The 27,091-nt window shown below is 54.1% G+C and overlaps 11 protein-coding genes across 11 annotated transcripts; 7 read left to right on the top strand and 4 right to left on the bottom strand.

The window, feature by feature from the left end:
- Positions 1–26: 26 nt before the first annotated feature.
- CAOG_07590 (hypothetical protein) lies at positions 27–2,137 on the bottom strand. The gene is made up of 9 exons (XM_004343414.2): positions 1,992–2,137; positions 1,811–1,911; positions 1,574–1,654; positions 1,360–1,468; positions 1,157–1,289; positions 833–1,061; positions 707–766; positions 547–640; positions 27–456 (listed from the first exon to the last, which is right to left on the bottom strand). The coding sequence occupies exons 1-9, from the start codon at positions 2,119–2,121 to the stop codon at positions 107–109; spliced, it is 1,287 nt and encodes a 428-aa protein (XP_004343464.2). The 5' UTR covers positions 2,122–2,137; the 3' UTR covers positions 27–106.
- A 120-nt stretch (positions 2,138–2,257) lies between these two features.
- On the top strand, positions 2,258–3,751 carry CAOG_07589 (copper/zinc superoxide dismutase). Its single transcript, XM_004343413.2, has 4 exons — positions 2,258–2,431; positions 2,544–2,775; positions 3,277–3,375; positions 3,489–3,751. Exons 1-4 carry the CDS (start codon positions 2,285–2,287, stop codon positions 3,542–3,544), a joined length of 534 nt encoding a protein of 177 aa, XP_004343463.1. The 5' UTR covers positions 2,258–2,284; the 3' UTR covers positions 3,545–3,751.
- Positions 3,752–4,576: 825 nt separating this feature from the next.
- Positions 4,577–5,228, top strand: CAOG_09107 (hypothetical protein; the record flags this gene model as incomplete). Its single annotated transcript, XM_011272462.1, has 3 exons — positions 4,577–4,630; positions 4,739–4,884; positions 4,994–5,228. Coding segments are annotated over 3 exons (435 nt in total), but the record flags the coding sequence as incomplete, so codon positions are not given.
- An 870-nt stretch (positions 5,229–6,098) lies between these two features.
- Positions 6,099–8,580, top strand: CAOG_07587 (solute carrier family 27). The gene is made up of 2 exons (XM_004343411.2): positions 6,099–6,338; positions 6,519–8,580. Exons 1-2 carry the CDS (start codon positions 6,214–6,216, stop codon positions 8,449–8,451), a joined length of 2,058 nt encoding a protein of 685 aa, XP_004343461.2. The 5' UTR covers positions 6,099–6,213; the 3' UTR covers positions 8,452–8,580.
- Positions 8,581–8,599: 19 nt separating this feature from the next.
- CAOG_07586 (hypothetical protein) lies at positions 8,600–11,282 on the bottom strand. The gene has a single exon (XM_004343410.2). It carries the CDS (start codon positions 11,197–11,199, stop codon positions 8,632–8,634), a length of 2,568 nt encoding a protein of 855 aa, XP_004343460.1. The 5' UTR covers positions 11,200–11,282; the 3' UTR covers positions 8,600–8,631.
- Positions 11,283–11,411: 129 nt separating this feature from the next.
- Positions 11,412–13,443, top strand: CAOG_07585 (hypothetical protein). Its single transcript, XM_004343409.2, has 5 exons — positions 11,412–12,067; positions 12,177–12,339; positions 12,424–12,520; positions 12,602–12,703; positions 12,784–13,443. Exons 1-5 carry the CDS (start codon positions 11,429–11,431, stop codon positions 13,280–13,282), a joined length of 1,500 nt encoding a protein of 499 aa, XP_004343459.2. The 5' UTR covers positions 11,412–11,428; the 3' UTR covers positions 13,283–13,443.
- A 13-nt stretch (positions 13,444–13,456) lies between these two features.
- Positions 13,457–14,525, top strand: CAOG_09106 (ubiquitin-fold modifier 1; the record flags this gene model as incomplete). The annotated part of the gene is made up of 7 exons (XM_011272461.1): positions 13,457–13,476; positions 13,532–13,588; positions 13,949–14,006; positions 14,090–14,129; positions 14,239–14,271; positions 14,376–14,400; positions 14,483–14,525. 7 exons carry the CDS (start codon positions 13,457–13,459, stop codon positions 14,523–14,525), a joined length of 276 nt encoding a protein of 91 aa, XP_011270763.1.
- A 350-nt stretch (positions 14,526–14,875) lies between these two features.
- CAOG_07584 (aprataxin) lies at positions 14,876–17,186 on the top strand. The gene is made up of 8 exons (XM_004343408.2): positions 14,876–15,018; positions 15,112–15,158; positions 15,256–15,591; positions 15,666–15,983; positions 16,086–16,180; positions 16,296–16,364; positions 16,459–16,600; positions 16,724–17,186. Exons 1-8 carry the CDS (start codon positions 14,895–14,897, stop codon positions 16,850–16,852), a joined length of 1,260 nt encoding a protein of 419 aa, XP_004343458.2. The 5' UTR covers positions 14,876–14,894; the 3' UTR covers positions 16,853–17,186.
- Positions 17,187–17,346: 160 nt separating this feature from the next.
- CAOG_07583 (hypothetical protein) lies at positions 17,347–22,331 on the top strand (the record flags this gene model as incomplete). Its single annotated transcript, XM_004343407.2, has 11 exons — positions 17,347–17,769; positions 18,496–18,582; positions 18,699–20,433; positions 20,560–20,756; positions 20,870–20,944; positions 20,980–21,015; positions 21,115–21,192; positions 21,276–21,405; positions 21,537–21,823; positions 21,917–22,116; positions 22,205–22,331. 11 exons carry the CDS (start codon positions 17,347–17,349, stop codon positions 22,329–22,331), a joined length of 3,375 nt encoding a protein of 1,124 aa, XP_004343457.2.
- A 190-nt stretch (positions 22,332–22,521) lies between these two features.
- Positions 22,522–24,815, bottom strand: CAOG_07582 (hypothetical protein). Its single transcript, XM_004343406.2, has 2 exons — positions 23,728–24,815; positions 22,522–23,623 (listed from the first exon to the last, which is right to left on the bottom strand). Exons 1-2 carry the CDS (start codon positions 24,172–24,174, stop codon positions 22,577–22,579), a joined length of 1,494 nt encoding a protein of 497 aa, XP_004343456.2. The 5' UTR covers positions 24,175–24,815; the 3' UTR covers positions 22,522–22,576.
- Positions 24,816–25,172: 357 nt separating this feature from the next.
- CAOG_09105 (hypothetical protein) lies at positions 25,173–26,867 on the bottom strand (the record flags this gene model as incomplete). The annotated part of the gene is made up of 1 exon (XM_011272460.1): positions 25,173–26,867. The coding sequence occupies one exon, from the start codon at positions 26,865–26,867 to the stop codon at positions 25,173–25,175; it is 1,695 nt and encodes a 564-aa protein (XP_011270762.1).
- Positions 26,868–27,091: the final 224 nt, after the last annotated feature.

Here is a 27,091-nt window from a genome sequence, read left to right as displayed (position 1 = left end):
TTTGTGGTGTACCAAAGAAAAAAAAAAACATTCTGAATTCCAGCTGAAGGTACAGCGCACGCAAAGCAACGAGTCTAATCCCCCTCCAACATAACTTGCACAGCAGCTACTCATTCTCTCCTTGGTCGTCGCGCTCCTCCTCCTCGATCTCAAAGAACGTGTGGACGCGTGCTGCCGCTCCAGTTGCAGCGCCGTGAGATTTCTTCTTGCGCCGTGTTGTTCGCCGTTTTTTGGCAGCAGGTGCTTCTGTCGTCGTTGACGAGCTTGGCTGGGCGGCAACGATCGCATCGCTTTCCAGACTTTCAGAGAGCGATCTCTTGCTGGCAGCGGTATGACTTGCTGGCCGCTCTGGCTCAACCTCGCTCTTGAAAGGCTCATTCTTCACAGCAGGCTTTATAGAATGTTTGGCATCCTGAGCCGACCAAAGCGTCTGCCAAAACTTTTTCTCGGCACCACCTGCGCACAGGCAACAGGAGCACCAATTCACAACAGAATAAGTACAGCTTCTAGAAGTGAGGCACGCCCCCGCTTGACTTCCAAACTTGCCTCGTAGTTCAGAAACTTTGAACGGAAAAGCTTGCGAATGGGCTGCTCGGAGAATGGCCTGCGCAGAGCTGGCATCAACGCAGCGTACACTTGCCTATTGTGTGTGGAAATGAGAGAAGAGCAAAAAACAGAAATGGACAAATGGACAAGGAAGCCGTACCACTGCTTGACCCGCCGTGTACTCGACAAATTTGACTTGCCCATGATGCGCAAGTTCTTTCTGTACGGCAGCATGATGGTTAGCCACGACCAAAGCTGAGTCTCACAGCTTCAAATTGGTACTTGCCGCAATTCCAGCTTTACTCGAGTCTGGAGACAGCTCGGTGAGCTGAATAATCACGCCTGGGACAAATGGAGTCCGATACGGCTCCTGTACACTCTTCACTTGACCAGCAGCTCGCCCAGGCGGGAGAACTAGCGCTTGCTGCGTTTGTTTTGCACGCTGTTTCTTGGTCTCCTTGGCCACGAGCTTTTTTATTTGCTTGTACGAATCCTTAAAGTCCGACCACTCGGCTCTGGCGCATCGGCGGCACAAGTATTGGGCATGACACAGTGAGCCAAAGCAGCATTGATCGTCGCACCACCTATCAAAGTCGAACGATTGCGTTACAATGTCATGATTCGTAATGGTTCAGCAAGACTTGGATCGGACGGCACGTCCGGCACCGAAAATGGTCGGTCGCTCAGCTCTTGCAACACGCGATCAACGTCTTCAAGCAACGCTAGCTCGACAAATGCAAACCCTACGAATGCATCGCGACAACGGCAGTCAGCAGAAGAGCAAATGGAAACTGCAAAAGGTTGCACACAAACCTTTTGGATCGCCGCCATGAAACTTTGGCAATCGAACGGCCAAAACGTGACTATACGGCTCAAAGAACGCTCGTAGATGATCGATTGTCGTTGTCTTGGGGAAGCCTTCCTGCAAGTGCACGAGCGGAAACAAAACCAAAGACACCGTCGTGTCAGTATTGTATCAGAAAATGAACGCAAACGCCTCGCGCTCCAGCTCTCGGACACACTGTACCACATAGATTGTGCGATCGTCGGCATTGTACGCCGCGGGCATCGGTGTTCTTCGTCGAACTGCCGTTTTGTTTGCATCGACCTGAATTTTGGTCAAAAACGGGTGAGAACGAGCGATGCGTGATTTCCGCCACCACCAACCCAACACCTCATGCCAGGTAAATCATGTTGCTCTCGTGTGCAAGTTTTGATATAACTTTCGGCAGGCTTTGCACGTTTCGGGGGAACGTACACACACCTCGAGTGCTGGCGATGCTTGAGCTGCAGCGAAAATGAGCGACTCGTCCGCCCCGAGGGCGACCAGCTTATTGAACGATGCGATAGTTGCCACAGGAACGTCTGTCAGGTGCATTGGTACGCGTCGGGACCAGAGTCAGTATTGAGCCCATTTCACTTCACATGGACGACAAAGACCTCACATCCATCGGGACTTTCGCGAATGCGCTGCATTAGGAATCCATTTCGTGCTAGATTTGCATCGCTGTAATAGAACTCGAGCTGCTGTCGAGTTGCATCCACATCAGCCGCCGGATGGCTGGTCGTTGACATTGAAGCAGTACAGTAGTAAAGAGTGGACTGAGCGGCGGCGAGCACGACATGGCACTGCGATTCTGAGCCACTTGGCGCTTGGTATCAAGCATTCATCAGATAATTCCTCGAAACTAGTGAGGATTAGTCTACATTTTTCGTTTCCTTCCACAACCATCCACCAATGCGCTCTGCTGCAATTCTGACTGTTGCCGTGCTCGCGCTCGCCGCCTGCGCCTCGGCCCAATTCATCAGCGTCAAGTCTGCCTCCGTCTGGCTGACCCCCACCCAAGGCAATGTCGCCCAGGGCACCATCCGCCTCGACGTTGTGGTAAGTACCATTTTGAGATAGCGATGGAGGCTGAGTGAGGGGAGAAGGGGGTTGAGGGAAGAGGACAGATGACTGACAATCTCCGACGCTGCTACCATCCTCAACTCCGCAGTCCGAGCAGCTGACGCGCATCACGGCAAACATCACTGGCTTGGCAGCGAACAGCGTGCACGGCTTCCACATCCACGAGCTCGGCGCGCTGGACGCCCAGGGTCTTGCCTCGGGTGGCCACTACAACCCCTTCAATGTGACACACGCGTGCCCCGGCACTGGCGCTGCAGTCCGCCATGTCGGCGACCTCGGCAACATCAAGGCCGACGCCAACGGCAACGCTGTCTACGATGGTACGACACCGACCCTCTCGTTTGATGGTGCATTTTGGCCTTGTGAGACTTGTGAGGCTTGTGAGGCTTGGGTCGCTTGGTGAGACTGACAGACGGATTATTGGCCGGCAATGATGATGAGCGGCTATTTGGGATTGGCGCTTCGTTTTCAAACTGCCTCCTCTCCCGGCGCCGATTCTCATACAAGAAGGAACGAGAAGTGGATATGAAGAACGCCATTCGAAAATAACACCCCCGGGCGATGGAGAAGAAGCGAGCGAGCGAGGAAGGCGATCGATAGCAAAAAAAGGGGGCTTCAATTTGGGAGCCCCCTCATGACTTCTTGGTTGTCGTGACTTGTCGTGACTAGCCTGATGAGAAGAGGAGGGTAGTACTTGAGTGAGATAGAGCTTTGTGTGAGAGATGGTATGATTGGACCGCGTGATTGATTCGAAGGGATGTTTGTCGTTTCTAACAATTGTTTGTGAATTTGAAATTCTGGTTTGACAACGCCGAGCTTAGAAGTCAACGAGCTCGTCAAGCTGAACGGCATCACCTCTGTCATTGGCCGTGCTTTCATTCTCCACCTCAACCCCGATGATTGCGTCACTCAGCCCGTCGGTACGTTTGTTTGGATTTGGACGCGTTGGATTGGTGCTTGTGTTTTCGATGGTTGGCTTGCTTCGGTTTTGTCTCACCCCTCCTCGAAAATCATAAACTCGCTCGATGGATAGGCAACGCTGGCTCCCGCATCGCTCAGGGCGTTATTGGCATTCTGATCGAGAACTAAAAATGCACTTGGTTTCGATGGCAATCTCTGCGTGTTTGTTATTTTTATCTGCTAGTCAACTCGACAGTGCTGTTGCTGCGACTTTGCGACCTTTTATCTCGGTGCGATCGGCTAGCCTTCAGCGAGAGGCAGCCCGATTCGAGCATGTCGATAGTTTTGTTTTTCAGCCGCCAATACACTGTTGCCTATTCCCGATTGTCGGGGTTGTATGAGGTTCTTGGTTTGACACCAGCAACACGACTGGACCTGGGTGCAACTCTCTCTCTCTCTCTCTCTCTGGCGTGGTCGGTGGTCTTGCAGAAGCAGCAGCCGAACTTTTGATTCCTGCCAAACAGACATCAGAAGAACTCGTCTCGATAGCAATCCCTCTCCATGCCAAACCCGTTCAGTCTCCCTTTTTCTTGAATTCGTACTGTTTTTGCTCAATTTCTCGACAAACAAATCGGAATCACAAATGCGTCCTGCCACAAGCTACACATTTGTCGAGAAGCCAGACACTTCCAAAAAGTGGAAAGTCTTCTACGCAATCCTCACCGTAAGACTCGCCCGACCGTTGGGTTTTCAGTCCAAGAGACAACAGGCAGTTTGGCAACTCTGAAAGTGGTGGTGACAGACCCGCACGGCGGTGGTGGAGGCAAAAGTAGGAAAAAACAGCGTTTTGCGTTAACGAACGCTGAACTTTGCCGCGTCCAACGGCAAAGAAGTTCAGCCTGTCAACGCTACCATGAAGTAGTGAGGAATAGGAGAGTTTCGCTTATTTACTTTATCGAGGTCCCATTGAGCGTTCTTTATCCTCCTTTGCAGATTTCTTGCGGTACATTCCTGTTTTGTTTTTCTCTCACAAGAATGAAAAGAGCGATGTGCTTAATTATTCCATGAGTCGTACGTACGAGGCAGGACTTTTGGGGCAATGGCGTAGATTTGAGACGTGTGCTGTTGATCCCCGTAGATTTGAGACGTGTGCTGTTGGTCCCCGTGAATTCCTTTTTGTTTTTGCAGGATTGCTCTGATCGGATTGCCATCACATTCTCGGTGGTTGCCAACATTCTCCAAATCGTGGATATGATCAAGTCGCCTCCGATCGGCGTAAGTCGGCTTTTCGCTTGCGTTCGTGCTTGTTTATTTTCGGTGGAGCGTGCTTGTCGAAACTGACGCTGTCCATTTACCGCCACCTCCACTAAACCGTGCTCGCAGATTCCGGAAGTCATGCGCATCATTTCGCGCTTCCTGTTCGTGTTTACAGGCTTGCTTTTGACGCTGGCGCTCTGCTCATTGTCCATCATGGAGGACTGGTTCCGATTCCTCGTTGACTGGCGTGGTTTCGGTCTCGCTCTGATGTAGTACGTAGACCGTGGTTCTCTCCATCCAATCGATGGATACTCTCAAGCCCGAATGTGGCTCTGCAGGCTTCGCTCACCTTCTTTTGCCCAAATTGACAAAACATGACAGTCTTGGCGTTGTTTCATTCGCCGCATGTGCCGATTCGCCCCCGCTGAGTCAAAGTCGGGAGACGGCGCGCCAGGTCGCGTGCTGGATTACCATTGCTGTCGGAGGCTTTTACTTTGTGCTCGGGCTTGGCGGCGGTGCGCGGCTGAAGCTGCGCAAAACTTCGCAGATTTACGGCGCCCCGTTGCATGATGGGCCTGCCGTGATTTCGGCGACGACTCCGGACGATGACTTTTAAGTCACGTCCGATGCAGCGAGCGTCGAGTCAGGCTGAGGGTTTGTGCGATATCTGGCTTGGTTTTGCACTGTTGTTTGCTCCCTCACCCTCTTTCTCTCCCACCCCCACCGCCGCCGCTTCAGTGCGATTGTTTCGCTTCGTGTGTTTGGCGGATTGTCACAACCAAGCGCTGTATTTTGAGCCTGTTGTTTTCGTTTTGTTTACTTTGTTTCGCTTTTGAAATTCTCGATTCTTGCTCAATCCAACCTTTTGCTGTTGTTTTTCTACAAGCCTCCAAAGATCCACGCGTCAATCGTAGCTTATGGCGAGCGTTTGGGATGCTGTTTCTGTTTTGTGCTGCACCAATCCATTTCGGTGAACAGTTGCAACGAAGCGCGGCAATCAAAGCAATCCAAACAAACGGCGTCCAGCTTTTTAGACTCGTCATGCCGGCGTTCTCATTGCCGATCATCCCATGCGAATGCGATGATACCGCATCTCAGTCTGAGCGGTAACGACGGTCTTTCCTTCTTTCTCAAAAAAACTCGGATTGCTCGCGATTCAATCAATCCAAAACAACCAAAAATCCAGCTCTTTAGACTCGCCATGCTGCCCACTCTCATTCCCGATCATCCCCATGCGATTCCACCGCCTCTCGCCTCAATCTCAAATCTCATTGCCTCGAACGGAAGCCAACCTCGCCAAACAGCCGTCGGGATTTGTTTCAATCACCCGTTTTTGTTGCCGACGCCTCTTTTCCCCCTACCCATCAGCCCTTCTTCGCTGTTCGTCTCCATCTTCCGATCTCCATCTTCCATCTCCTACGCTGCGTTGTTCGACTCTGAACGACGTGCTGATCTTTCTCCATTCTATTTCAGCTCAGTCCTTTCAATTTCACTTTGTCAAGGCGAGTCCGGTTCAGCCGAATCCCATCCAACCCTCGACATCGATCAGCAACATCATCTCAACACTTCACTGTAAACCCCCTAACAAGCCACAGTGGTCAATGATGGTGGTCGTCGCAGTGTCGCTGCTGCTGCTGCTGCTGCTGCTCGTTGTCGCCGTCGTCGTTTCCCCGTCCCTGCGTCGCACTGCGTCTCTGTGGGCCAAGACGCTCCCGCGCGACATCCGGTGAGCGAGCGCCTCTGTTTTTCGTTTTTTTTTTTGCCTGTTGTCACAGCCGAGTCCTCGCTCTCTCTCTGAGCTCAACCACGGAAGCGCGTCGAGAGTTGAGGATGTGATGACGAACCCCGGCTTTTCTATGCTCATAACTGATCCTTTCCTCCAACGAAACTGGACCTGCTGGCATAGGAGCTTGTACTGCTTGATGGACATCACGGTCAGGATGCAGTATCTGTCGCATCGCGGGATCAACGTTGTGGATTTGTTCGAGCAGCGCGCAAGATCGGCCAAGTACGCCGACAAGGTCGCCATCATCCACGAACTGCATGGCCGCGAGTTTACATTCCGCGATCTGGACGTCTTGTCCAACCGCGTGGCAAACTACGCACTGGCGCAGGGCATCAAGAAGGGCGACGTGGTTGCGCTGTTTATGGAATCGCGCCCAGAATTTGTCGCAATGTGGCTGGGCCTCGCCAAGATTGGCGCCGTCACTGCCTTCATCAACTTTAATCTCAAGGGCGCGTCGCTGACGCATTCGATTGCCATCGCGCACGCCAAGGCGGTCATCTTTTCCTCAGAACTGTCCGACACGCTCGCCGAAGTCTACCCTGGCCTCAGCAAGGCCATCGCCCTCGCGGCAGCGACCACCGCGGGACTGCCTGCTGACAAGGCCCCGCCAGCAGTCCGCCTCCCGCTGTTTTCCTTTGGCGAGGCGAGAGGCGCCGTCACAGAGTTCTCGCCCTTCCGCGTCGACCAGTTCATCATGTCTGAAAACTCGACCGTCTCGTCTGCACCCCCGCCGCGCCCAGCTCGCACCTTCCACGACGTTCTCTTGTACATTTACACGAGCGGCACGACCGGCCTGCCCAAGGCGGCCCTGATCAAGCACGACCGCTTCTTTTACATGGCCTACAGTCTGGCTCTGCTCTTCCGCATCACCGAGCACGACCGCGTGTATTGCACTTTGCCGCTGTACCACTCTGCCGGTGGCATTGCCGGTATCGGACAGGCCTTGGTGAACGGCGCGACCGTGGTCGTTCGCTCCAAGTTTTCGGCCTCGCGCTTCTGGGACGACTGCATCAAGTTTGAGTGCACAGTCATTCAGTACATTGGCGAGCTGTGTCGCTTTTTGCTGTCGACACCTCCGTGCGACGCCGAGCAGCAGCACCGAGTCCGCCTTGCTGTTGGCAACGGCATTCGCCCGGACGTCTGGCGCGAGTTCCAAACCCGCTTCCGCATCCCGCAGATTGGCGAGTTCTACGGCTCGACCGAAGGCAACGCCAACCTGGTCAACACGGAAAACCGCGAGGGCGCCATCGGGTTCAACTCGATCATCTTGCCCAACGTCTACCCCGTCAAGGTCATCCGCTACGACATGCAGAACGACTGTCCCGTCCGCGATCCCAAGACTGGTCTGTGCATTGTCTGCAAGCCCGGCGAAATTGGCGAGCTGGTCGGCCGAATTGTGTCCAACCGCCCGCTTCGCCAGTTTGACGGCTATGTGGGCGCAGCTGCCGCGTCCCGCGAGCGCAAGCTTGCTCGTGATGTGATGGCCAAGGGCGACTGCTTCTTCCGCACGGGCGACCTGCTGCTGATGGACGATGAAGGCTACTTGTACTTTAAGGATCGTGTCGGCGATACCTTCCGCTGGAAGGGCGAGAACGTGTCGACGACCGAAGTGGAGGAGGCCGTCCGCGAGTGTCTTGGCCAGGACTGCAGCGTTTCCGTGTATGGTGTCGAGGTGGCCCAAAACCCCGGCCGTGCCGGCATGGCGGCCATCTCGTTTGAATCCACCCAGGATGCCGACGAGTCCGCCAACAGCCACAAGTCCCCCAAGCAACCGCCTCAGACTCAGCTCACCACGTCACAGCTCGACATGCTCCTCAAGGGCGTCAATGCGCGCTTGCCCGTGTACGCACGGCCGCTCTTCCTCCGCGTGGTCGCTGAGCACGACATGACTGGCACCTTCAAGTTGAAAAAGTCAGACCTGCAGAAACAAGGCTTTGATCCCAAGGAGACTGCCGGTGATGTTTGCTACTTTATGAGTCCCTCTGCAAAGCAGTTTGTCAAGGTCGATCAGGCGCTGGCCTCTCAACTGCAAAGTGGTGAAATCCGACTTTGAATGGGGTGGAGTTCCTCTTTTGCTGTTTCTTATTTGTTTGTTTTTTCTGATTGTTGAGTGTGGCAATGTCAGAGTTCCGCGGTTTTTTTTTGTTCTGCGCAAATGTGTCTCGATGCGAATACAATTGAGCAAACCAAAAACCAATGAGAGCGAACGATGTGATATTAGAAACAACCCGGTCTAAATCTGCCAAACTTTGATCATTCCATTGGAAAGCGCCACGCCAAACTGATTCTCAGAGATAAAAACTCGCTCGGGAAGCGAAACCATGTTCAACCGCGAGAAGACCCGCTCCAAGGGCGGCAATAGATGGGTGACTATCAAGCACTCGTGCGTCGTGAGGCTCCATACGCGAACGGCAAAATCAGACGCCGCCGAAACCAAACGCGAACGCCCAAACGAGTCGAGCGCAAACACGCTCGCTTCGTGACCTCGCAACACCCCCTGCCAGTCGTCCAGTCCGTCCGGGAAATTGAGCGGCCATCGAGAAATGTCGCCATCGGCATGGCCAACGTAGACAGCTTCCATGGATGCGTGCACGCAAACGGGGAGGTTCATGCGCGCGGACTGCTGGATGGAAGCATATGTGCAGTGGACTGTGGTGGGCGCCGGGTGCTGACCTTCGCCTAAAGGGATGAGATTGGGATTGCTCAGATGCTCGTGCAGCAAGGTGTGGCTTGAGTGGGAGCAGGACTGAAGCGCGCAGGACGGAATCGAAAGGCAATGCAAGGTGGCGCCGTCGACGGCGTAGACTTGGTTGCCAAGGACGGATACGGCGCCCTTCCACGATGCCGTTCGAGGTGGCGGGGAAGCAGGGGCGGATCCAGCTTCTGCTGGTGAAGGCTGCTGCGTGGATGTGTCGCCAGCACCGGAATCGCCAAGCCAAGTCGTGGGTTCTAATAGTCGGATCAAGCCAGCGTCAGAGCTAGTCGCCGTGGTGACACAAAGACACAACTCCCATGTCAGCAAAAGTGATGGCCTTGAGGCGAGATGAACAGCAGCCAGGCAAAACGCAGCTTGTGGCAAGGAAATGTTCCACAGCCGCACGCAATGCGCATCGTCAGAGCTGAGGAGTTGGTGAGCATGCGGGAGAATGGCCAACGCTGCTACCGGCATCAGATGGCCTGCGAGGGTGGCAGAGAGGCTGCCCGTTTCAGCATTCCACAGCTGAATCACAGTCGCCCGACGGTCTTCGACAAAATCCACGCTGCAGACCGTTGTGTCGTTGGCCACAGCGCAGTCAAACCGGTTTTTTCCGGTAAAGTCCAAGGAAAGCAAGCAAGACATGGTCTCGAGGCTCCAGACTCGCAGGTTGCGACATTGAGAGATCGAGAGGATTCGCATGTTGCCGTGGCACAGCTCCAGGAAGATGATGGATGCTTCTTTGACGTGAGCTTGGAACGCAAAGTGTGCACACACGCGACCCAGAGCCCAGTGGTGCTCCAGCTGCTGACGGTCAAAGAAGCAGGTTCTCCAAGGCACGGCGGCGTCGACCGGCAATGGAGGGTCTGCAATGGGAGCGAACGGGGTCGCGTTGACAGCGTTCGGTGGTTGCAGAATGCTGCTGTGGTTTGAGGCGTGTTCCGGCGCAGAGAATTGCAGTGGCGATGGCAACGGGGACTCGGCCATGGGCGGCGAAGGAGGATGCAGCGCGGTTGGATCGTCCTCGCCCTCCTCGCCGTTTTCAGCTGAATTACCGTCAGCGTCATCGCTCTCATCCCTTTCTTCTGCTTCATCCTCGGATAGACTGGCTTGATACTCGCCATCATCCTCTTCGTCAGCGTCGTTCACGCTGGCATAATCGCCACTGGCGTCGTCACTGATGTTGCTGCGTGCAGAGCTGGTTCGCTCCATGTCAGAGCCAGACATGGCAATCAATCGAAGAGTAGCAGTTGACAGGGATGCAGCTGGTCTTGGAGCCACGGGCGGCCCTCGAACCAGAGTGAGTTTGGTATCGAGTCCGTTCGCAACGTCTTCATGCTTGATTTTCTCGCCGAGGCACAGAATGAGCAGGTCGTCGTCCTCGGACGTGTCAAACTCGACCTCTGGCGTTTGAAGACGCATGGCTTCGTCATCAGCACACAGCTGCCACCGATCGGCAAACGGGTCGTCCGGCAACGTGTACGACGACTCGCACTGGAGATGCTGCAGCTGCAGTCGCCGCATGATTCGGGTATACCTTCGGTGCATTGCCTCGTACCACAGAATAAGTTCCCGATGGAACAGGACAGTGCTGAGCCCTTCCGGAGGGTTTCGGAGCAAGCTGGTGAGGAGTGCTCGGATGGACTTGATATTGGACACGCCAGTGACCGGGATAATCCGCCCGTAGCATTGAGTATAGTCTGTAAAGGTGGCGATTGGTCTTTGACTTGCATCCTGTTGCGTCGCAGGTGCTTCAGATGGCATGAGGAATCGCGTTCGCAGATTGAACGGCACTGCGATCGGACGTCGTGGCTCAGTCCCAGCCTCCCGACGCAATGGGTGCGCTTGGATCCATGGATCGGTGCGCTGCTTGTGCTGCTCCTGCTGATGATGACGGATGGTCTCGGCAGCAGCCGCTGCGACGGGGAGCACGGCGAGTGCGCTGCAGTCGAAATCGCGGAAGAGCAGCTGCCGCCACAGCGTTGGGTCGCGCGCCACAGTGCGCATCCGGTGGCAAGTGCGTGAGACGGCGAGCACGTCCACGGAGGGCAGCTGTGCCAGGATGCGCAGTACAAGCTCATCCGGAAGAGTCGCAAACGGGCTCATCAGTCAGTCAGCTAGTTCAAAGTTCGTGACGTGCGTTTTTGTTTATTATGATTGTTGGTGTGAATTGTCTGAGTTTGTTTGTTACGGGTTTTCGACAGATATAACAAACAAGGAGTGCTCTTCTTGGTCACCCTTTCAAGCAGCGTAGCTTTTCACTGTGCTGCATCTCGACGATCCCAGCACTTTTGGGATTGAATTGCTCACTCCTGTTTGTTCGATTTGGCGCACAATGAAAGGACTGCTGGCGCTCGGACTGGTCGTGCTCGTCGTCGCCGTCGGACTGCAGGCACTGGTTCAACAGCCATCGCTGGGGCAACAAGCGACGAACGCGCTCCTGTCGCTCAAAGCACCCCCGCCAGAGCTGCACGCGCCGGGCTGGGCGCTCAAGATTGGCGAGATTGCCCTCGGGCTGATGGACTGGCTCACCGTGGCTGCGAAACCAGCACCGCTGCGTGCGTTCGAGGCCATGTTTGGCTTTGGGCTCACCCAGGCGCTGGCTGCCATGGCGCGGCTCGAGGTGTTTGACGGACTCGCGGAGGCAGGCGCGAACGGCGCGACCTGTGGCGAGCTTATTGGCTGGCTGCGCAACCGCAAGCCGAGCCAGATCCGACGTCAGCCAGTCAATGCGCAGCTCTTGTGCAGACTGCTCGACTTTGCGGCGGCCAACCAGTTCATGAACAAGGACCAAGCGACGGGCAAATTCTACCTGAACGACTTTTCAGTCTTGTTCACTCAGAACGACGATAATGTCGGGTCGTTGGTGCCAATGCTCCTGTACCATGCAGACGAGGTCAACTATGGCTGGACACGCCTCTCCGAAGGCATGCGTCAGGTGTACCCGGCGTTTGAGCTTGCCAACGGCGAGAATGTAAGCACCGCGCGGGAGCTCTGAGAAGTTTGGGTGAAAAGTGCTGAGACTTTTGCTTTTTCTGGTGTCTGTGTGTGTGTGCGTGGTCATGTTGATGCTGATCCCGCAGCTCGAGAACTATTACAACATGAACCCCGAAAAGCGCGGCAACTTCGACCTCGCCCAGCGTAGCATTTCGGCCGACTTTGCGCCAAAGATGCTGGCCAAGTATGGCGATGAATTCAAGCAATTCGCTCAAGTGCACGGCCGTTCGGTGCACATTTGCGATATTGGTGAGAAGAGGGCTTGAGACTCGTCTTGCCATTCCGAAAAACACAAAGACAAATTATTCACTGCTTGTTCGCGTGGTGTTGCAGGTGGTGGTATTGGCTCGGTAGCAGAGGGGCTTTTGCGCGAATTCCCCGACGCCACTGCAACCGTCATTGATTTGGCTCACAAGGAGACCCAGGCCAAGTAAGTTTCGACCACATTCATTTGAGGGGGATTGTAGCACAAAGGAATCGCTCCATCACTTCTGCTTTTGGTTTTTTGCAGCAACTATATCGAGCAAGTTCAATTAAAAGACCGTATTCGCTTCGTGGCGGGCGACTTTTCCAAGCCTCTTTCGGTGGAGTGTGACTACTACCTTCTCAACCAGTCAGTCGCACACTTGATGTTCTGTGGCATTGTGCAGTTGCCAGCCACTGACTTTTTTTTTCTCTGATACGTTGTTGCAGCATCATCCATGACTGGAACGATACGATGGCAGTGAACATTCTGTCGCATGTCCGCACAAGCATGCCGTCGCACGCCAAGATTCTCTTGGTCGAGCCAGTGCTGGAAACACGCAACGCATACTTTGAGCGCCTCAAGCGCTTCGTCGACATGCAGCTGCTCGTTGTCTTTCAACGTGGCAAGGCTCGTTCCACCCGAGAATTCACCTCCTTGCTCTCAAGTTCCAATTTGGAACTCAGTCGCCACGTTCCCCTTTGCGGCCTGTTTGATATTGTCGAGGCCGTTCCTGTGGACGCAACTTCCAAAGTCATAACTCCTGAGACGGCCGCCCCTGTCGTTGAGACTCCTGCAGCTTCAACTTCCTCCAAGCCAAGGAAACAAAAGCAACGAGAACAAAAACAACAGCAGGAAGCTGAAGCAGCGGAGACGCACAAAGCGACCCCTGCTGTTGCTGCAGAAGAGGCGGCTTCGTCCGAGACTCCTGCGCCCGCATCACCTTAGAGAATTGCGCAACAGTTGCAAGACGAAGGATTTATTTGGTTGGGCGTAACTGAGCAACTGAGCAACTGAGCCTTGCAAGTTCCCTTTTTTTTTTCGTTTTCGACAACAACTCTTGTTGCAATCCACGATTAAACTCGACCGTTCAACAATTTACTCAGTCCTATTCCATTCATAATGTCAGCCTGCAAACAACAGTCTCGATGATTGACCATTGATTGAGCTTCCATTGCTAATCTTCAGAAATGACAGGTCGAAGGTCACCTTCAAGATCACATTGACGTCCGATCCCAAGCTGCCATTCAAAGTGTAAACAGCTCTTCGCTTTCAACCAAGTCCAACCTGACCGCATGGGACGGAAGCGAAGGCTACGCGGCGGACATGGGGGAAAGCAAGGAACGGCGTTGGACGAGAAGCCTGAAGTCCCCACTTGCCTGGCCTGCCATGGACTGGACTGGATGACAGGATGAAGCACAGCATGCATGGAAGTTCAGCCATGGAGCAGGCGGATCCCACCAGGACATGACGGAGACGAAACTGCGCGGACGCCAATGCATTTCCACTGAGCTTTCAATGCGGATGTCGCTGCGACCCATCTTGCACTCATTTGGAGATTCTGGTGTTTGTGTTTGTTTGGTACAATGGGGGGACGCGGGGTTTTGTGGACAGACTGAGTGTGCCAGAGGTCGCGCCGTTCACTGCAGTGCTCAAGTTTGCTGCCGAAGAGGTTTGTGGTCTCGCTTGATGCAGTGATGTGAGGTGTATCATTGTGTGTCACGTATTCATTTATGGGTGTGTGCCTTGGGACAGTTCCGAGTGCCGCCGGCCACCAGCGCCATCATCACAAACGGTAGCGATTGGCGATTGGCGCTGTGCCTCGATGTTGGTGTTGCTGTGGCTTTTGTTGGTGCTATTGTTGACGTTACTCTGCTTGTTGCATCTATTGGAACTTTTGGCAGATGGTATTGGCATCAACCCGGCACAGAGCGCAGGTTTGTGCATTCTTGCTTGTCTAGTTTGTTTTATGGTTGGTTTGTTCATCGCTGTTCACCTTGTATATGTGCTTGTTCACTTTCTGTTTGTCTACTTTGATTAGGCAACGTTTTCCTCAAGCATGGCAGGTAATAAGCTTGGTCAAATAGAAAGATCGACGTCGACTGCCTGCCGCTCACTTCTGGACTTTTTACCTGACAATCTGTTCAGCGAGCTTCGATTGATTCCTCGTGATCGTGTCGGCAGCGCGTAGTGGGGCAGTTGATGACCGCATTCAAGTTTGAAGAATGCACCAGCATTCAGCTTTGTACCAATACAATCACAATGCACTTGTGGCCTATGGCAGACCGGGGCCATTTCGTTCAATTCTGTACAAGGGTCAAAGTCCTAGAAGTGACAATTTAGCGTCAGAAGAGCGCGAGCAAGACTCCTTGCTGGAAAAGAGCGAATTGTTTCGATGTGTGCGTTTCCCAAGTCTCCTCCCTTTTCACCTCGCTCTCTCGCCCCCTCATCCATATTCCAGCATCATTATTCGACACCAAGCGTCCTTTTGATGAAATTCCTTTTTAATTTTCGGTCTAAGCAAGCTCAGTCTTTTACTTTGCCATTTTCTGCTCCTTCCATGTTCCGCGCCGCTTTTGTCGAGCCAGGCGGCCGCGAGCGGCTCCAATGCAGAGATGGAGCAACAAGCATTGGCAGAACTGAGCAGACCGGCATCACCGACCTCGGCTGCTCGCGTGAACAGAGTAAATCGCTGCAAAAATGGAGCACAACGTTGCGCTTAGAAATTACACTCAAAATCTGAGACGCGCGTTTCATTGGGGTTTATTCTGCAACAGTCAAAGTGCGATTTTCAGCCGCTACAGGTCAGATGCAAGTTCAACAGGTACCTCCAATCGAGCCTATGAGTAACTTTACATCTGAAACGCCAGACGTACAAACGTAGTGAGCATTGACGAGAATCTCTCAATCCTTTGGCACAGTGCGGTAAGCACCCGTCGGTGGTCAACAGGACGCTCCTCAGCTCAAGATCAGATCAGATTGCACTCGATGGATCTGCGGGTCGCGTGGACGTCGAGCTCTTCCTGCCAGCGACCTCAACGTTCCCTCACAGACTGATCATTGAGCCAATTCGAGCGTCCAATCATGCAATTCCTGCAAGTCCTGCAATTCCTGCATTACCCATCCAAGTCGATACCAAGTCGAATGCACAATCATCCAACAAGCCGTCTGTCGAGTCTGCGATCGTGTCCAAGCCGTCCGGTCGATCAACACGACCAGCTGCCGAGCCGCTCGTTCCTGAGGTTGCTGCCAAGTGGGTACGTTTCGGGTTTTCAATCATGATGTTGGTCACCAGAAGGTTGTAGTTTGGCTGACGTGCGAGTTCTCTTAGGCTCGTATCGAACAGGATGAGACGGACAGCGAAGACGAGATTGAAGAACTGTCTGCCACGACGCGATCAACGCCAAGGTCTCCAGCTATAATAGCTGCTGCTGCAACAAGAGCGCCAAAGAATGCATTTGATGCATTGGTTGCATCGCCAGCGGGGCAGAAAACTGCGCCGTCATCTCCCGCTCACAGAGCTGCGCCGCCATTTCAGGGAAACTGGTCCAACGCGTTGTATGACTACATTCGTCATCCAGATCGATACAAGGCTGATACCTTCTTTCTAGACAAGCACACAATGACGATTCGAGATAAATTTGCCAAGGTACGGTTGGTCTCACCTCGGTCTTTTGAAATTGCGTCCTTTTTTTTGTTTGTTTTGGGGTTTTGTGGGGTGACTTGCATTGACTGCGCAATTGAACATCAGGCCAAGCATCATCTCTTGGTCCTTCCTCTGACGGAAATTGAAAGTGTGACGGCGCTCGAAAAAATGAAAGAGCGGGCGGATTTTGCAGTCTCCAGGTGAGCATTGCTTTGGTTACCGGGGCTCTACTTTGCAGCCCTTCCAGCTCATTTGAGCCCTTCCAGCTCATTTGAGCGTCGTGTCGTTGCTGTGGCTGCAAAACCAATTCAACAGACTTCAAGCCGAAAACCGAAATCAAGTTGCTTCGTTTCGGATCGGATTTCATGCCGTTCCTTCGATGCGGTACGGCTCAATGTCGATGTCCATGATTAGCACGCGAGGCTGAGATGATCAGAAAGGGAGCGCTTTCGCTCATCTCCAGTTGCATGCGTTTCAGACTCTTGCATCTGCACGTCATTAGCCAGGACTTTGACTCTGCTCACTTGAAAAACAAGAAGCACTGGAACTCGTTTACAACAGCCTTCTTTGTCGACTACGACAAGGTCGTTCAGCAGCTTCAAAACACTGGCCAAGTCAAGGCAAGTGGAGTGATTCGGAAAAAAAAAAAAAAAAAAAAGAATGCCAGTTGTTTTCACTGACTTTGTTTTTGTTGTTATTGTTGTTGTTGTTTGGTACCTGTCATGTGGTACCATGTCATGCAGTTTGACACGAATCGTTACGAGAGCATGCTCAAGGCAGACATGAAATGCCACGTTTGCCAAGCGCCAATTCGGACCATTCCCGCCCTCAAGCAGCATCTCCAACAACATCCGCTTGGTCCGTCCAAGTAGACGGGTTCTTGTTGGTTTTGACTGACGCCAAAGTTTGAGATGCAAGGTGCGAGAACAAGTCGAGAGTAAGGAAGTACGTTGCGATCGACTCCGAAAGATTCAAGGCATCGAGCTCTTGCACACCCTGATCAAGCCGGTACCTTCAATCCATATGCATTGGGTTAGTTTCTCCGTTGAATTTCTTTGCACTGTACCTATTCTCAACCTTCGGATGTGGATCTAACGTCAAGCGCGAGGCGGCCTTGTCTTTTTCCACGTCATGAGCTGTTTTCTCCTCTGTCATTTTTGTGAACGTGTCATGTGAACCATCTCAGCGTACGTCGTCCAACCATTGATAGTCATACAACGCTCAATCTCAGCTCTCAGCGTTTTGAGCTATTGAACGAGCATTTGCAACCAAAAAGCGTCATTCTTTTTTTTTTCTTTTTTTCTTTTTTCCTTCAGTTTTCCTTTTCCCTCTTCCTTCCTTCTTCTTCTTCTTCTTCTCTGCAGCCATGAGCGCGCTCAAGCGCATGGGCAAGTCCATGTTCCGCAAGGACAAGGACGACCACAAGGATCGCCCCTCGGGTGCCGCGGACAGCAGCGAGATCAGCGGGCCCAGCAGCAGCTCGTCCGCGCCCTCGTCGCTGTCGTCCAGCGAGGGCAACGGCAACGCTGTCTTTTACACTGGCGACAACGCGAGCGTCAAGGCGTGCCTCGCGCGTGTTGCTGCCGCTGCCCCTGCACCCCCAGGCACCATCTCCCGCGCTGCTGGCGGCGGCCCGGGCGGCGCAGGAACCGTGAGCGCTGCCTCTGGCGCTGCTGCCGCCCAGCAAGCCGCCGCAGCCGCCGCAGCCGCCGCAGCCGCAGCCATGCACAGCGAAATCCCCGCCGATCTCTCCAAGGAGGACTTTGATGCGCAGTTTGAGCAGATGATGGTCAGTTTCATCATCATCATCATCATCATTCAGCTTCTTGACTTGAACAAAAAAAAAAAAAAAAAAAAAACTTGAGGAATTTTTTTATTATTTTTTATTTTTGATTTTTTATTTTTGATTTTTTTTTGCTTCTTTTTTGCGATGCGATCTGCCGTTCTCTCTTCTCGTTCTTCTTTCTGTCTTCGTGCGTTCTGTCTCTCTCGTCTGAGTTTGAGTCTCGGCCGTGCTGTCTGAGCTGCGAACAATCGCTCTTTCCAAACCAACAACAACAACAACTGACAAACGAAACGATGGCATTTTTTTTATTGTATTTTTTTTTTATTTCCTGTTTCCTTTTTGTTTTTTTGTTTTTTTCAGGTTGTGTTTTTTTTTTTTTTTTTTTTTTTTTTGTCCTTTGTTTCTGGTTTGTTTGAGTCGCTGCTGCTGCTGCTGCTGCTGCTGCTGCGTTTGTTTCGTTCTTCCCCCTTGTTTTCCGTTCTTGTTGTTCTTTCGTTGGCAACGTGCTCTGCTCTCAGAATCAGAACAGAGCGAAGCAAAACCAAAAAGCTACAAAATTGTTTGTGTTTTGAATTCCCTTTTTTTTTTTTTTTTTTTTTTTTTGCTGCCAAAATACTGCTTTTTTTTTTCATCTTTTTTTCCAATCTTTGCAGATTTTCACTCGAAAAACTCACTCGACTTGTTTTTTTGGTTTTGCTTATTTATTGTTTCTGTTTCGGGATATTTCAGGATGAAATGAACATTCCGGAAGACGCGCGTGTCCCGATGCGCTTGCGGTCGCAAGAGGCAAAGTGGCAACTCATCAACGCCGCCAAGGTAAAAACACGCTCTTCTGCTTCTTCTGCTTCTTCTTCTTCTTCTGTCACAAACCCGTTGTGGCAATCCACCCAAAACTCATTGAAAAACAAAACCCCTTCATTTCTCCTCTACAGCTCAAAATGGCCGCCGAAGACAACACGCCCGAACACTTTGTGCGCGAGCTGCGAAACCCAAAGACCACGTTCAACAAGATGCTCAAGGTGCTCAACTCGCTGCGCATCTCGCTGGGCTCCCAGCCAATGTTCTGGGTGCGCCAGTTCAAGGAGGCGTCGGGCCTGGATGCCCTGTTTGCCGTCATGTACCAGCTCAACTCGCACGACATCAAGGACAAGCTCGAGCAATCCATCGAGCAGGCCTGCGTGCTCTGCTTTAAGGCTTTCATGAACAACGGCCCTGGTCTGTTTGCCGTCATTAAGGGCGCCGAGGGCATCCGACCTTTGGCCCTGGCGCTCGGAACGGCCGACGTCAAGACCACCACCACGATTCTCGAATTGCTTGGTGCCGTGTGTCTCGTCCCGCCGAGCGGCCACTCACTTGTGCTGCAGGGCATCACCCAGGTGGCGCGCCAAAAGGAGCGCCAGATGCGCTTTGAGCCGCTCGTCCGCGTTCTGCGCGACTCGGACAATGGCCACCTCCAGGTTGCCTGCGTGCAGTTCCTCAATGCGCTCATCAACACGCCCGACGAGCTCGACTTCCGCCTGCACCTTCGTAACGAGATTATGCTGCTCGGCTTGGCCGAGGTGCTGCCACGGCTGCGCTCGCACGATGCCGAGCAGCTCAATCTGCAGCTGACGTACTTTGACAACGAGACCCAGTACGACTACACCGAGTTGCTGGATCGCTTTGGTCAGCTGCAGATGGAGATGGCCGATCCCGAGGAGATTTTCCACCTCTTGCGCAACCTCGTCGCCGACACGCCCGCAGACGCGCACTTCCTGTCCGTCCTCCAGCACTTGATGCTCATCCGCGACGACCACGTCACCCGGCCAAAGTACTACCGCCTCATTGACGAAGCCGTGTCCCAAATGGTCTTGCGCCGCAACGGCATCGATCCCGACTTCCAGGGCACCTTCTCGCTCGACGTCGAGCCCATCATCCGCGGCTTTGTCGACCAGGACACGCTCGCCGAGCAAGAGGAGCAGATTGCCAAGCTCAAGCGCGAGTTTGAGGCGCTCAACCAGAACAAGGTCGAGAACGAGACCAAGCTCAACAAGGAGATGGACGAGCTCAAAACCAAGGTCACAGAGTTCACGACCAAGCTCGAGGAGGCCCAGCGCCAAGTTGCCGAGGCGCAGGCTGCCGCTGCTGCTGGCGGCGGCTCGCGTGGCGGCAGTGGCGGCAGTGGCGGTGAGTCCACTGCCACTGGCGGAGACTCGGAAGGTGGCGCACCCCCGCCGCCACCGCCCATGGGTGGCCCGCCGCCGCCGCCGCCTCCGCCGATGATGGGTGGAGGTCCCCCGCCTCCTCCGCCACCGCCGGGTGGTGGTCCGCCGCCTCCGCCTCCGCCGCCGGGAGGTGGTCCGCCGCCGCCGCCTGGTGGCCCACCGCCACCGCCTGGCATGCCCGGCTTTGGCCCACCGCCGCCCCAAGAGGACTTGAACAAGTACAAGCCGAGCGTGCAGATGAAGCGCATCAACTGGACCAAGGTCAACGCCCGCGCCGCCAGCGACACGATCTGGGGCAAGCTCGACGAGAGCAACTGGGAAGGCGACATGGACTTTAAGAACCTCGAGTCGCTCTTCTGCGCCAAGAAGGCCAAGACCAACGATGCCGAAGAGAGCGATGCCCCGCCGGTGCAAAAGATCAAGGAAATGTCCGTGATTGACGGCAAGAAGGCGTACAACGTTTGTAAGTGTTTTGTTGGTTGTGTTGGTTGTGTTTTGTCGTGTTTTTTTTTTGGGGGGGGGGGAAAGAAGATTGAACTCGTTTGTCTGCTGGTGCTCACCGATTTCCGCCCGCCTCCTCGGAACGCAGCCATCATGCTTGGTCGTCTCAAGATGGACTTTGCCACGATGAAGGGTGCCATTTTGAAGTGCGACCCCGAGCTTTTGCCTGAGCAGACCATCAACCAGTTCCTCAAGTTTGTTCCCTCCAAGGAAGAACTCCAGGCTCTTGAGCCCTTCAAGGCCGATCCTTCTCCCTTGAGCCGAGCGGATCAGTTTGTGATGGAGGTGAGGTCGAAGGCGATCAGAAGGGGCTTTTCTTGAAGCGAAGACAGGATTTAGTCTGACGCACCGGATTATTGGTTTTCCTTTCTTCTTCTTACCCTGCCACACGCATCGAGTCGCGTCTCACGACCATGCTCTTCCAGCTCAAGTTCCCCGAGCTGTTGGGTGAAATCAAGCCTGACGTTGTCTCTGTGACGTTGTCTCTGTGCTTTCGGCCGCTGATCAGATCAAGGACAGCAAGAAGCTTCGCAGCGTGCTTGAGGTGCGGTTTTGCAAGATAGATGAAAACAGCAAGAGGGGATGATGCGGGTTGTTCTCACTTTCTTGTTGTTGCATTTTTTTTCTTGCTTTGGCTGTGTAGATGGTGCTGCTTGTCGGTAACTACATGAACTCTGGCTCGCGTAACGCCGGTGCCCGTGGTTTCAAGATTGACCAACGCGTGACAAACAATGGGAATATGCGAGGAGTTTTGAACGGGTCGCGTTTTGTACTTACCCTGTGCGCGTTTCTGCCAATCTGCAGTTTGGCAACACCAAGACCCACGACAACAAGCAGACCTTGTTGCACTTCCTCGCGGATTTGCTCGAAAAGAAGCGTCCCGAGCTGCTCACTTTTGGTGATGAACTCCGCGATTTAGAGCGTGCCGCTCGCAGTACGTGCATGATTTCGTTTGTTTTGTTTCGTTTTGTTTTTCGTTCTGCACATGCGAGAGAGGCAGTTTGCCCCGATAGAGGGTTGCAACACTAACTTTTTTTTCTCAACCTAATTGTCTCCGTGTCTCAGTGTCGCTCGCGACCATTGGTGCCGACTTTAACGACCTCCGCAAGGGTATTGAAGCTGTCAAGAAGGAACTCGAGCTGTCCGTCAACGCCCCTGCGGGCGACAAGTACAAGGACGTGATGGGCGCTTTCATTGACAAGGCCTCGAGCCAGTTCAAGGATCTTTCAGACATGTTTGAGCGAATGACCAAGGTCTTTGAGGAGGTTGTGACGCTTTATGGCGAAGATCCCAAGACGGCCACCCCTGAAGAAATCTTTGGCGTTTTCCGCACCTTTGTCCAGGGCATTGATGTATGTGGCGCGTTTCGTGGGGGGGGTTGCTTTTCCTGCAGCATGCTCTGGTTCAGTTTCTGACCTCTTCTTCCTTTTTTTGTACCTTGGCAGGATGCTCACAAGGACAACGTCAAGAAGCGCGAGGCCGAAGAGCGCGAGGCCAAGCGTGCTGCTGAGAAGGCCGAGAAGGAGGCTGCTCGTCTCAAGTCGGAAAAGGACAAGCGCAAGACTGTCATCGACGAAGAGGGCGACCAAAAGGGTGTCATGGACGATCTTATTGCATCCCTTCGCAGCGGTACTGCGTTTGCCCGGTAAGGTTTTTTTTTTTTTTATGCTTCGACGCGATGCCTTTTTTTGTTCACGGTGCTCACGTTATTTCATCCTGTATTATCTCGACAGAGAGCGACCAAAACGTGCGGCAGGCGCTGCTGGTGGCCGCCGTCGCAAGGACAAAGAAGAAGGCGAAAGCATTGGCTCCGATGCCGCGTCCCTCCTCAGCAAGATTGGTGGCGGTGACGATGATTAAACATCTCCCACACACACACACCTTGTTTTTTGTCGTATCTTGCTGCCTTTTGTTTTCTTTGTTTCATGTCAATTTCTGTGGTGTGTTGTCATGCGTGATATTCGAATTTATCAGATCCAACACAATGTTGCCCCCGCCCCCTCCCCTTCCCTTGTTTGCATTTTGTTTTCTTTGCAAAGTTGACGAGTAATTGAATGATTCTCGTTTATTGTGGGCAGCAACAAGCTCGCAGGCAGGCATCATAATCACTGCTTGGACGAGGAGCGCGGCTGGTACTGGGCTTGCTGCGGTTGCGACCCCGCCTGCTGTCGTTGCAAGAGTTTCATCTGGTACTTGGACATGGCTGGCTTCTCGGTGGGCTTGGTTTCTGCGGGGGCTTTGCCGCCTTGCTTCTTGGCGTTCTTGTTCGACTGAACAGCGGGTGCATTTTGGCCTTGCTCGTCGTCGTCGTCGTCGCTGCTGCTGCTGCTGTCATCGTCGCTGCTGCTGCTGTCGTCATCGTCGCTGCTGCTGTCTTCTTCGTCTTCGCTCTCGAGATCGTCCTCGTCGTCGTCATCGTCGTCGTCCTCCTCTTCAGTCGGATTGTAAATGTTGACCACGGCGTCCTTGGCCTTCTCGTTTGGCATAAACAGACAACTCATCATGGTTGTTTTGAGGACAAAGTGCTCGGGGCCTGTCGTCGAAATATCCGAGATGGCGTCCATGATCAGCTTCATCTGACGCTCTTGGTCTTGGCGGTTGAACGGCTTGGCAGTGCGCTTTCTCGCGCGACGGAAGAGTACCGTAATCATGACCAGGTTTCCCCGCTTGAGGAAGCGTCGTGCGCGGACAATCTTGAGCTTCAAGTCATTCTCGGCGGTCGAGTTGGTGAGCTGCACCTCCTTTCGGTTGTTAAAGTTGCGAATCTTGGTGCGGATGGCACTTTCGGCCTGTGCGAGGCGGTTTTTCATTTCAGCCTCTGCCTTCTCGAAAATGGCCGTTGATGCGAGTTGCAACGTGATGCGCTCGGGCTGGGTGTCAATCAGCGAAATGTCGCACTTGCGCTGCTGCGCCAGCTCCACAATCTCTGCGGCCGAGTATGCTGCTTCACGAAGAGCGGCAAGCTTGCGGGCGCGCTCGGCTGCTTTGAGCTCTGCCTTCGCAGCCGCATCCAATTTGGGCTGGCCCTCCGGGGTAGGAGGAGGCACTGCAGTAGCTGGTGGTGCTGCTGCCGATTTCGGCGGTGCCCGGCTCACCATGGCTCGATTCTCGTCCAGCAGAATGACCAGCCGGTTGCCAATCACCTCTTGCAGCTGCCAAAAGATGTCAAAACAAGAAAACCAAACTACTGATGAAATCATCCGTCGTTTACAACGCACCCCCACCACCACCACGCACACACCCTAACGATACGCACTTTGTCCATCGGAATGGGCTTGTGCAGCTTCTCGGTTTCGCGTTTGACAACAACAGCCATTTCCTCTTGGACTTGCTTTTCAAACTTTTGCTGGTCGCGCTCACTCGCAGTCGTGCGCCCGCCTTGGAAATGAGCAGGCTTGGACGGCCCGCGCAAGGCAGTGGCAAGGCCTGGCGCTACGACTGCCGCGGGAATGCGGTTTAGCGCTTTCTGGTAGTTGCCAGAGGTGGGAGGAAGGGCGCTCGAGCTCAACACTTCGAGCTTCAAATCCTCCTGGGCAGCCTGCACGCGTTGCTGTTTGTTCATGTGATGCATGCGTTGGGTCTTGGTCCCAACGATCTTGGGCCGTTCCTCCTTCCCGTGGACGCGGATGCTTCCAGGCAGCAGCGTGTCGCCAATCAGATCGCCTCGGTACCTCCGATTGGGTCCTGCATCCTCATTTTCCATGTCCTCATCCTCGTCCTCCTCCCTGACATACTCGTCGTTGTCATTTTCATCGTCTTCGTCCCGCAGTTGGCGTTCACGCAGAGCGCGCGAGTCATGCTTGCGGACGCCTTTGGCAGAGCGATCGAGGTCGGTGCTCTCTGTAGCAGCAGCAGGAGTAGCAGCAGCAGCAGCAGCAGCAGCAGCAGGAGTAGCAGCAGCAGCAGCGATGGCGGCAGCGGGAATGCGTGCATTGTTTGTGTCAGAGCTCTGAGCAGTGTGGTCTCGTCCGCGCTGAGACTGGCCACCTGGAGGGCCGTCGCGACGCCCGCCGAAAGTCTGCCCTTGAGCGCCTCCACGATGCGCACCGCCTTGGTACGTCTGGGCTCCGCCAGCGTAACGAGCTTGAGCACCTGCCGCGGCTCCACCAGGAGTGTAGGACGACTGGCCACTAGTAGCAGGACCATCACGACGCTGTCCCCAAGCCTGATCGCGCTGCTGCCCGTGAGCAGGGTGGTTGTGTGTCTGGGCGCCTCCTCCAGTGTAGCGAGCTGATCCAGCACCAGCAGCAGCAGCACCAGCACCAGCATGAGCAGGGGGTCGCTGTCCACTGCTGGCTCCGTGTCCTGGTCCCTTGTTGCCGCTGCTCATTGCGCGGTGTGGCATCGTCAGGCTAGAAATCTCTTTGAATATGCATTGATCCCGACGTCCATTGCTTTGTCCGACAACAGGAAGGGGGGGCTGCGGAAGGACGACCGCTGCTGCCAGTCGTCGACCGCAGCAAACGCAGCATTTCGTACAAGATCAATACAAAGCCAAAGAAGACTGTCTGAGAACCAAATGTTATGATCAGAGATCCTTCCACGAAGATACGAGTAATGGGTTGATGATGAGAGTGATGATAGGGAAACAAGAGACTTCACTTATACAAAGCGACGAGTGAACACACTCCAAATACAGATACACATCAATCCATAACACTCCGCCTTTCTTTCCCCCCCTTTCGAGACATTCCCAAAGCACTAGCGCTTCTTGCGTTTGGCACTTTCCCGAGTAGGCTTGTTCGGGTTAGCCTTATGAAATGCCTCCGTCATTCGATGGTGTTCTCCAAACACCTCCCACGGCTCAACAGTCGGTTCCTCCACGCCTGTCCACTTGACCTTGTACCAGAGCGTTCCTTTGTCAATAAAAGAATCAACAATCTTTTCCGCTTGATAATACTTTTCGCCTTTCATGTGAATGGGACGAGGCTCGGACACTGGCCGGCCAGGTATGCCATCCGCCCCCACGGCCTTGACCCGTGAAACATGGAAGCGAGGATGATGCTTCATGAACTTTGGCAGGCGAAGCAGCACGGTGTGCTTGTCCGCCTCGAGCACTTCGAACGGACCAATGTACGTCGGGTTGAACTTCGTGGCCACCGTCTCGAGACGCAGCTGCCGCGTGTCCAGCCACACATTGTCGCCAACCTGGTACCCAGGGGCGGGAGTCCGATGCTTGTCCACTTTGGCCGAACTGAGCTCATTCGCTCGGGCCAACTCCTTCCTGGTGTCCTCAACAATCGTACGAATGAGCGCGATGTGCTCATCAACGTCCGACTCTCGTTCAGGAGGAGTAATTTTCCATGACGTCCGAGCTTCAAAGCCCTGGCTCGCCATGAACGGCGTCACCTTTGTGCTTGCGTTGACCGACGAGTTCATGGCAATCTCGGCCCAGGGTAGCAACTCCACCCAATCGTCATGACTGTGGTTCACGTAATTACGCAAAACCTGAGCCATCACTGCATGCTGTCGCTCAAGAGACCCGTTCGCGTTGGGGTGAAACGACGTTGACGCCCGCTGCCTAATGCCAAGCCCCTTGCAGATGCTGGTCATGTGCTCAGCTAGGAACCGTGAATCACGATCGTGCAGCAGCGTGTTGGGCAGCCCATGGTACGCAAACACGCGATCCATGAGCGCCCTCGTCACCATCGCGCTACTGCTATCCTTGGAAAACGGGATGAGATGCACCTGCTTTGAAAGCAAGCACTGAGCAGTGAGCACCGCGTCGTGCTTGTGCCCACGGTAATCCTTCGACGGCACCAGATCCGTGACCAAGTCAATAGCCACATCCTGCCACACACCAGCAGGCACTTCGATCGATGCGTTCAGGCCAGCTTGCTTGAGATGCGACGGCTTGTTCTGCTGGCAGAGAGTGCAACCAGCCACGTACTTTTCGATGTACTCCATCATGTTGTGCCAAACATGCGTTTGCTTGACACGCAAATTCGTGCGGTGCTTGCCACCATGACCCGCCCCCTTGGCATCGTGGCACTCGGCCACAACCAGTCGACGACAGTCACCTTCCGGGACGTAGATGCGCTTGCTCCCATCTCTCCAAAGGCCATCAGCCAGCGTGAGTCCGAGCAGCTTCTGCAACTTCTGGTCAGGGGGGCTGGTGCCAACTTGTGCGCGGATCTGATCCTCGATCGACACCTCCGCCGCCACCGCCTTCGCTGCGCTTTGACCTGCTCCAGCCGACGTGCTCGCCACTGTGGCTGCGGCCGCGACCGTGCTGTCCAGCTGACCCGGCGTGAACGCCTTGCGAGCGGCTTCGCCTCGCACACTGCCCTCAAAGTTTGGGTTGCGTGACAGGCAGTCTGCCAGAGGCTGCGACACACCAGCCGTGAACACAATCTTGAAATCGCACTGGCTGAGCTCCTCGATCCATCGCGCCATCCGGTAGTTCCTGACCTCCAAGTTCTGTAGTTCACCAAGTTCTTGTGATCCGACGTGAAAATCACCTTGTGCCTGGGATCCCGTCAGCAGATGTCTCCAACGACGCAATGCCCGCACAATCGGCAACACCTCCGTATCCGGCGAGCCGGAGTTCCGCTCGCACCTGACGGACGAGTTCGAGTAGTGCCCCAACAAGATGAGACGTTTCTTAGTCCGACGGATTG

This window comes from Capsaspora owczarzaki (genome assembly GCF_000151315.2).
Source record: "Capsaspora owczarzaki ATCC 30864 unplaced genomic scaffold supercont2.14, whole genome shotgun sequence".
Classification (NCBI taxonomy): Eukaryota; class Filasterea; order Ministeriida; family Capsasporidae; genus Capsaspora; species Capsaspora owczarzaki.
This window is presented reverse-complemented; position numbering and strand designations above follow the sequence as displayed.

What these genes read in the sequence shown, in the direction of transcription:
- CAOG_07590 (XM_004343414.2), bottom strand. Translation starts at nt 2,121, where the DNA reads ATGTCAACGACCAGCCATCCGGCGGCTGATGTGGATGCAACTCGACAG. An exon ending in TCGCGAAAGTCCCGATGGAT is followed by an intron (nt 1,912 to 1,991) that starts GTGAGGTCTTTG and finishes TGCACCTGACAG; the next exon opens with ACGTTCCTGTGGCAACTATC. An exon ending in TCATGGCGGCGATCCAAAAG is followed by an intron (nt 1,290 to 1,359) that starts GTTTGTGTGCAA and finishes ATGCATTCGTAG; the next exon opens with GGTTTGCATTTGTCGAGCTA.
- CAOG_07589 (XM_004343413.2), top strand. Translation starts at nt 2,285, where the DNA reads ATGCGCTCTGCTGCAATTCTGACTGTTGCCGTGCTCGCGCTCGCCGCC. An exon ending in CGGCAACGCTGTCTACGATG is followed by an intron (nt 2,776 to 3,276) that starts GTACGACACCGA and finishes CGCCGAGCTTAG; the next exon opens with AAGTCAACGAGCTCGTCAAG. An exon ending in TTGCGTCACTCAGCCCGTCG is followed by an intron (nt 3,376 to 3,488) that starts GTACGTTTGTTT and finishes CTCGATGGATAG; the next exon opens with GCAACGCTGGCTCCCGCATC.
- CAOG_07587 (XM_004343411.2), top strand. Translation starts at nt 6,214, where the DNA reads ATGATGGTGGTCGTCGCAGTGTCGCTGCTGCTGCTGCTGCTGCTGCTC. An exon ending in ACGCTCCCGCGCGACATCCG is followed by an intron (nt 6,339 to 6,518) that starts GTGAGCGAGCGC and finishes CTGCTGGCATAG; the next exon opens with GAGCTTGTACTGCTTGATGG.
- CAOG_07586 (XM_004343410.2), bottom strand. Translation starts at nt 11,199, where the DNA reads ATGAGCCCGTTTGCGACTCTTCCGGATGAGCTTGTACTGCGCATCCTG.
- CAOG_07585 (XM_004343409.2), top strand. Translation starts at nt 11,429, where the DNA reads ATGAAAGGACTGCTGGCGCTCGGACTGGTCGTGCTCGTCGTCGCCGTC. An exon ending in GGTGCACATTTGCGATATTG is followed by an intron (nt 12,340 to 12,423) that starts GTGAGAAGAGGG and finishes GTGGTGTTGCAG; the next exon opens with GTGGTGGTATTGGCTCGGTA. An exon ending in CACAAGGAGACCCAGGCCAA is followed by an intron (nt 12,521 to 12,601) that starts GTAAGTTTCGAC and finishes GGTTTTTTGCAG; the next exon opens with CAACTATATCGAGCAAGTTC.
- CAOG_07584 (XM_004343408.2), top strand. Translation starts at nt 14,895, where the DNA reads ATGTTCCGCGCCGCTTTTGTCGAGCCAGGCGGCCGCGAGCGGCTCCAA. An exon ending in CATGCCGTTCCTTCGATGCG is followed by an intron (nt 16,365 to 16,458) that starts GTACGGCTCAAT and finishes CATGCGTTTCAG; the next exon opens with ACTCTTGCATCTGCACGTCA. An exon ending in AAAACACTGGCCAAGTCAAG is followed by an intron (nt 16,601 to 16,723) that starts GCAAGTGGAGTG and finishes CATGTCATGCAG; the next exon opens with TTTGACACGAATCGTTACGA.
- CAOG_07582 (XM_004343406.2), bottom strand. Translation starts at nt 24,174, where the DNA reads ATGGAAAATGAGGATGCAGGACCCAATCGGAGGTACCGAGGCGATCTG. An exon ending in AGCCCATTCCGATGGACAAA is followed by an intron (nt 23,624 to 23,727) that starts GTGCGTATCGTT and finishes ATCTTTTGGCAG; the next exon opens with CTGCAAGAGGTGATTGGCAA.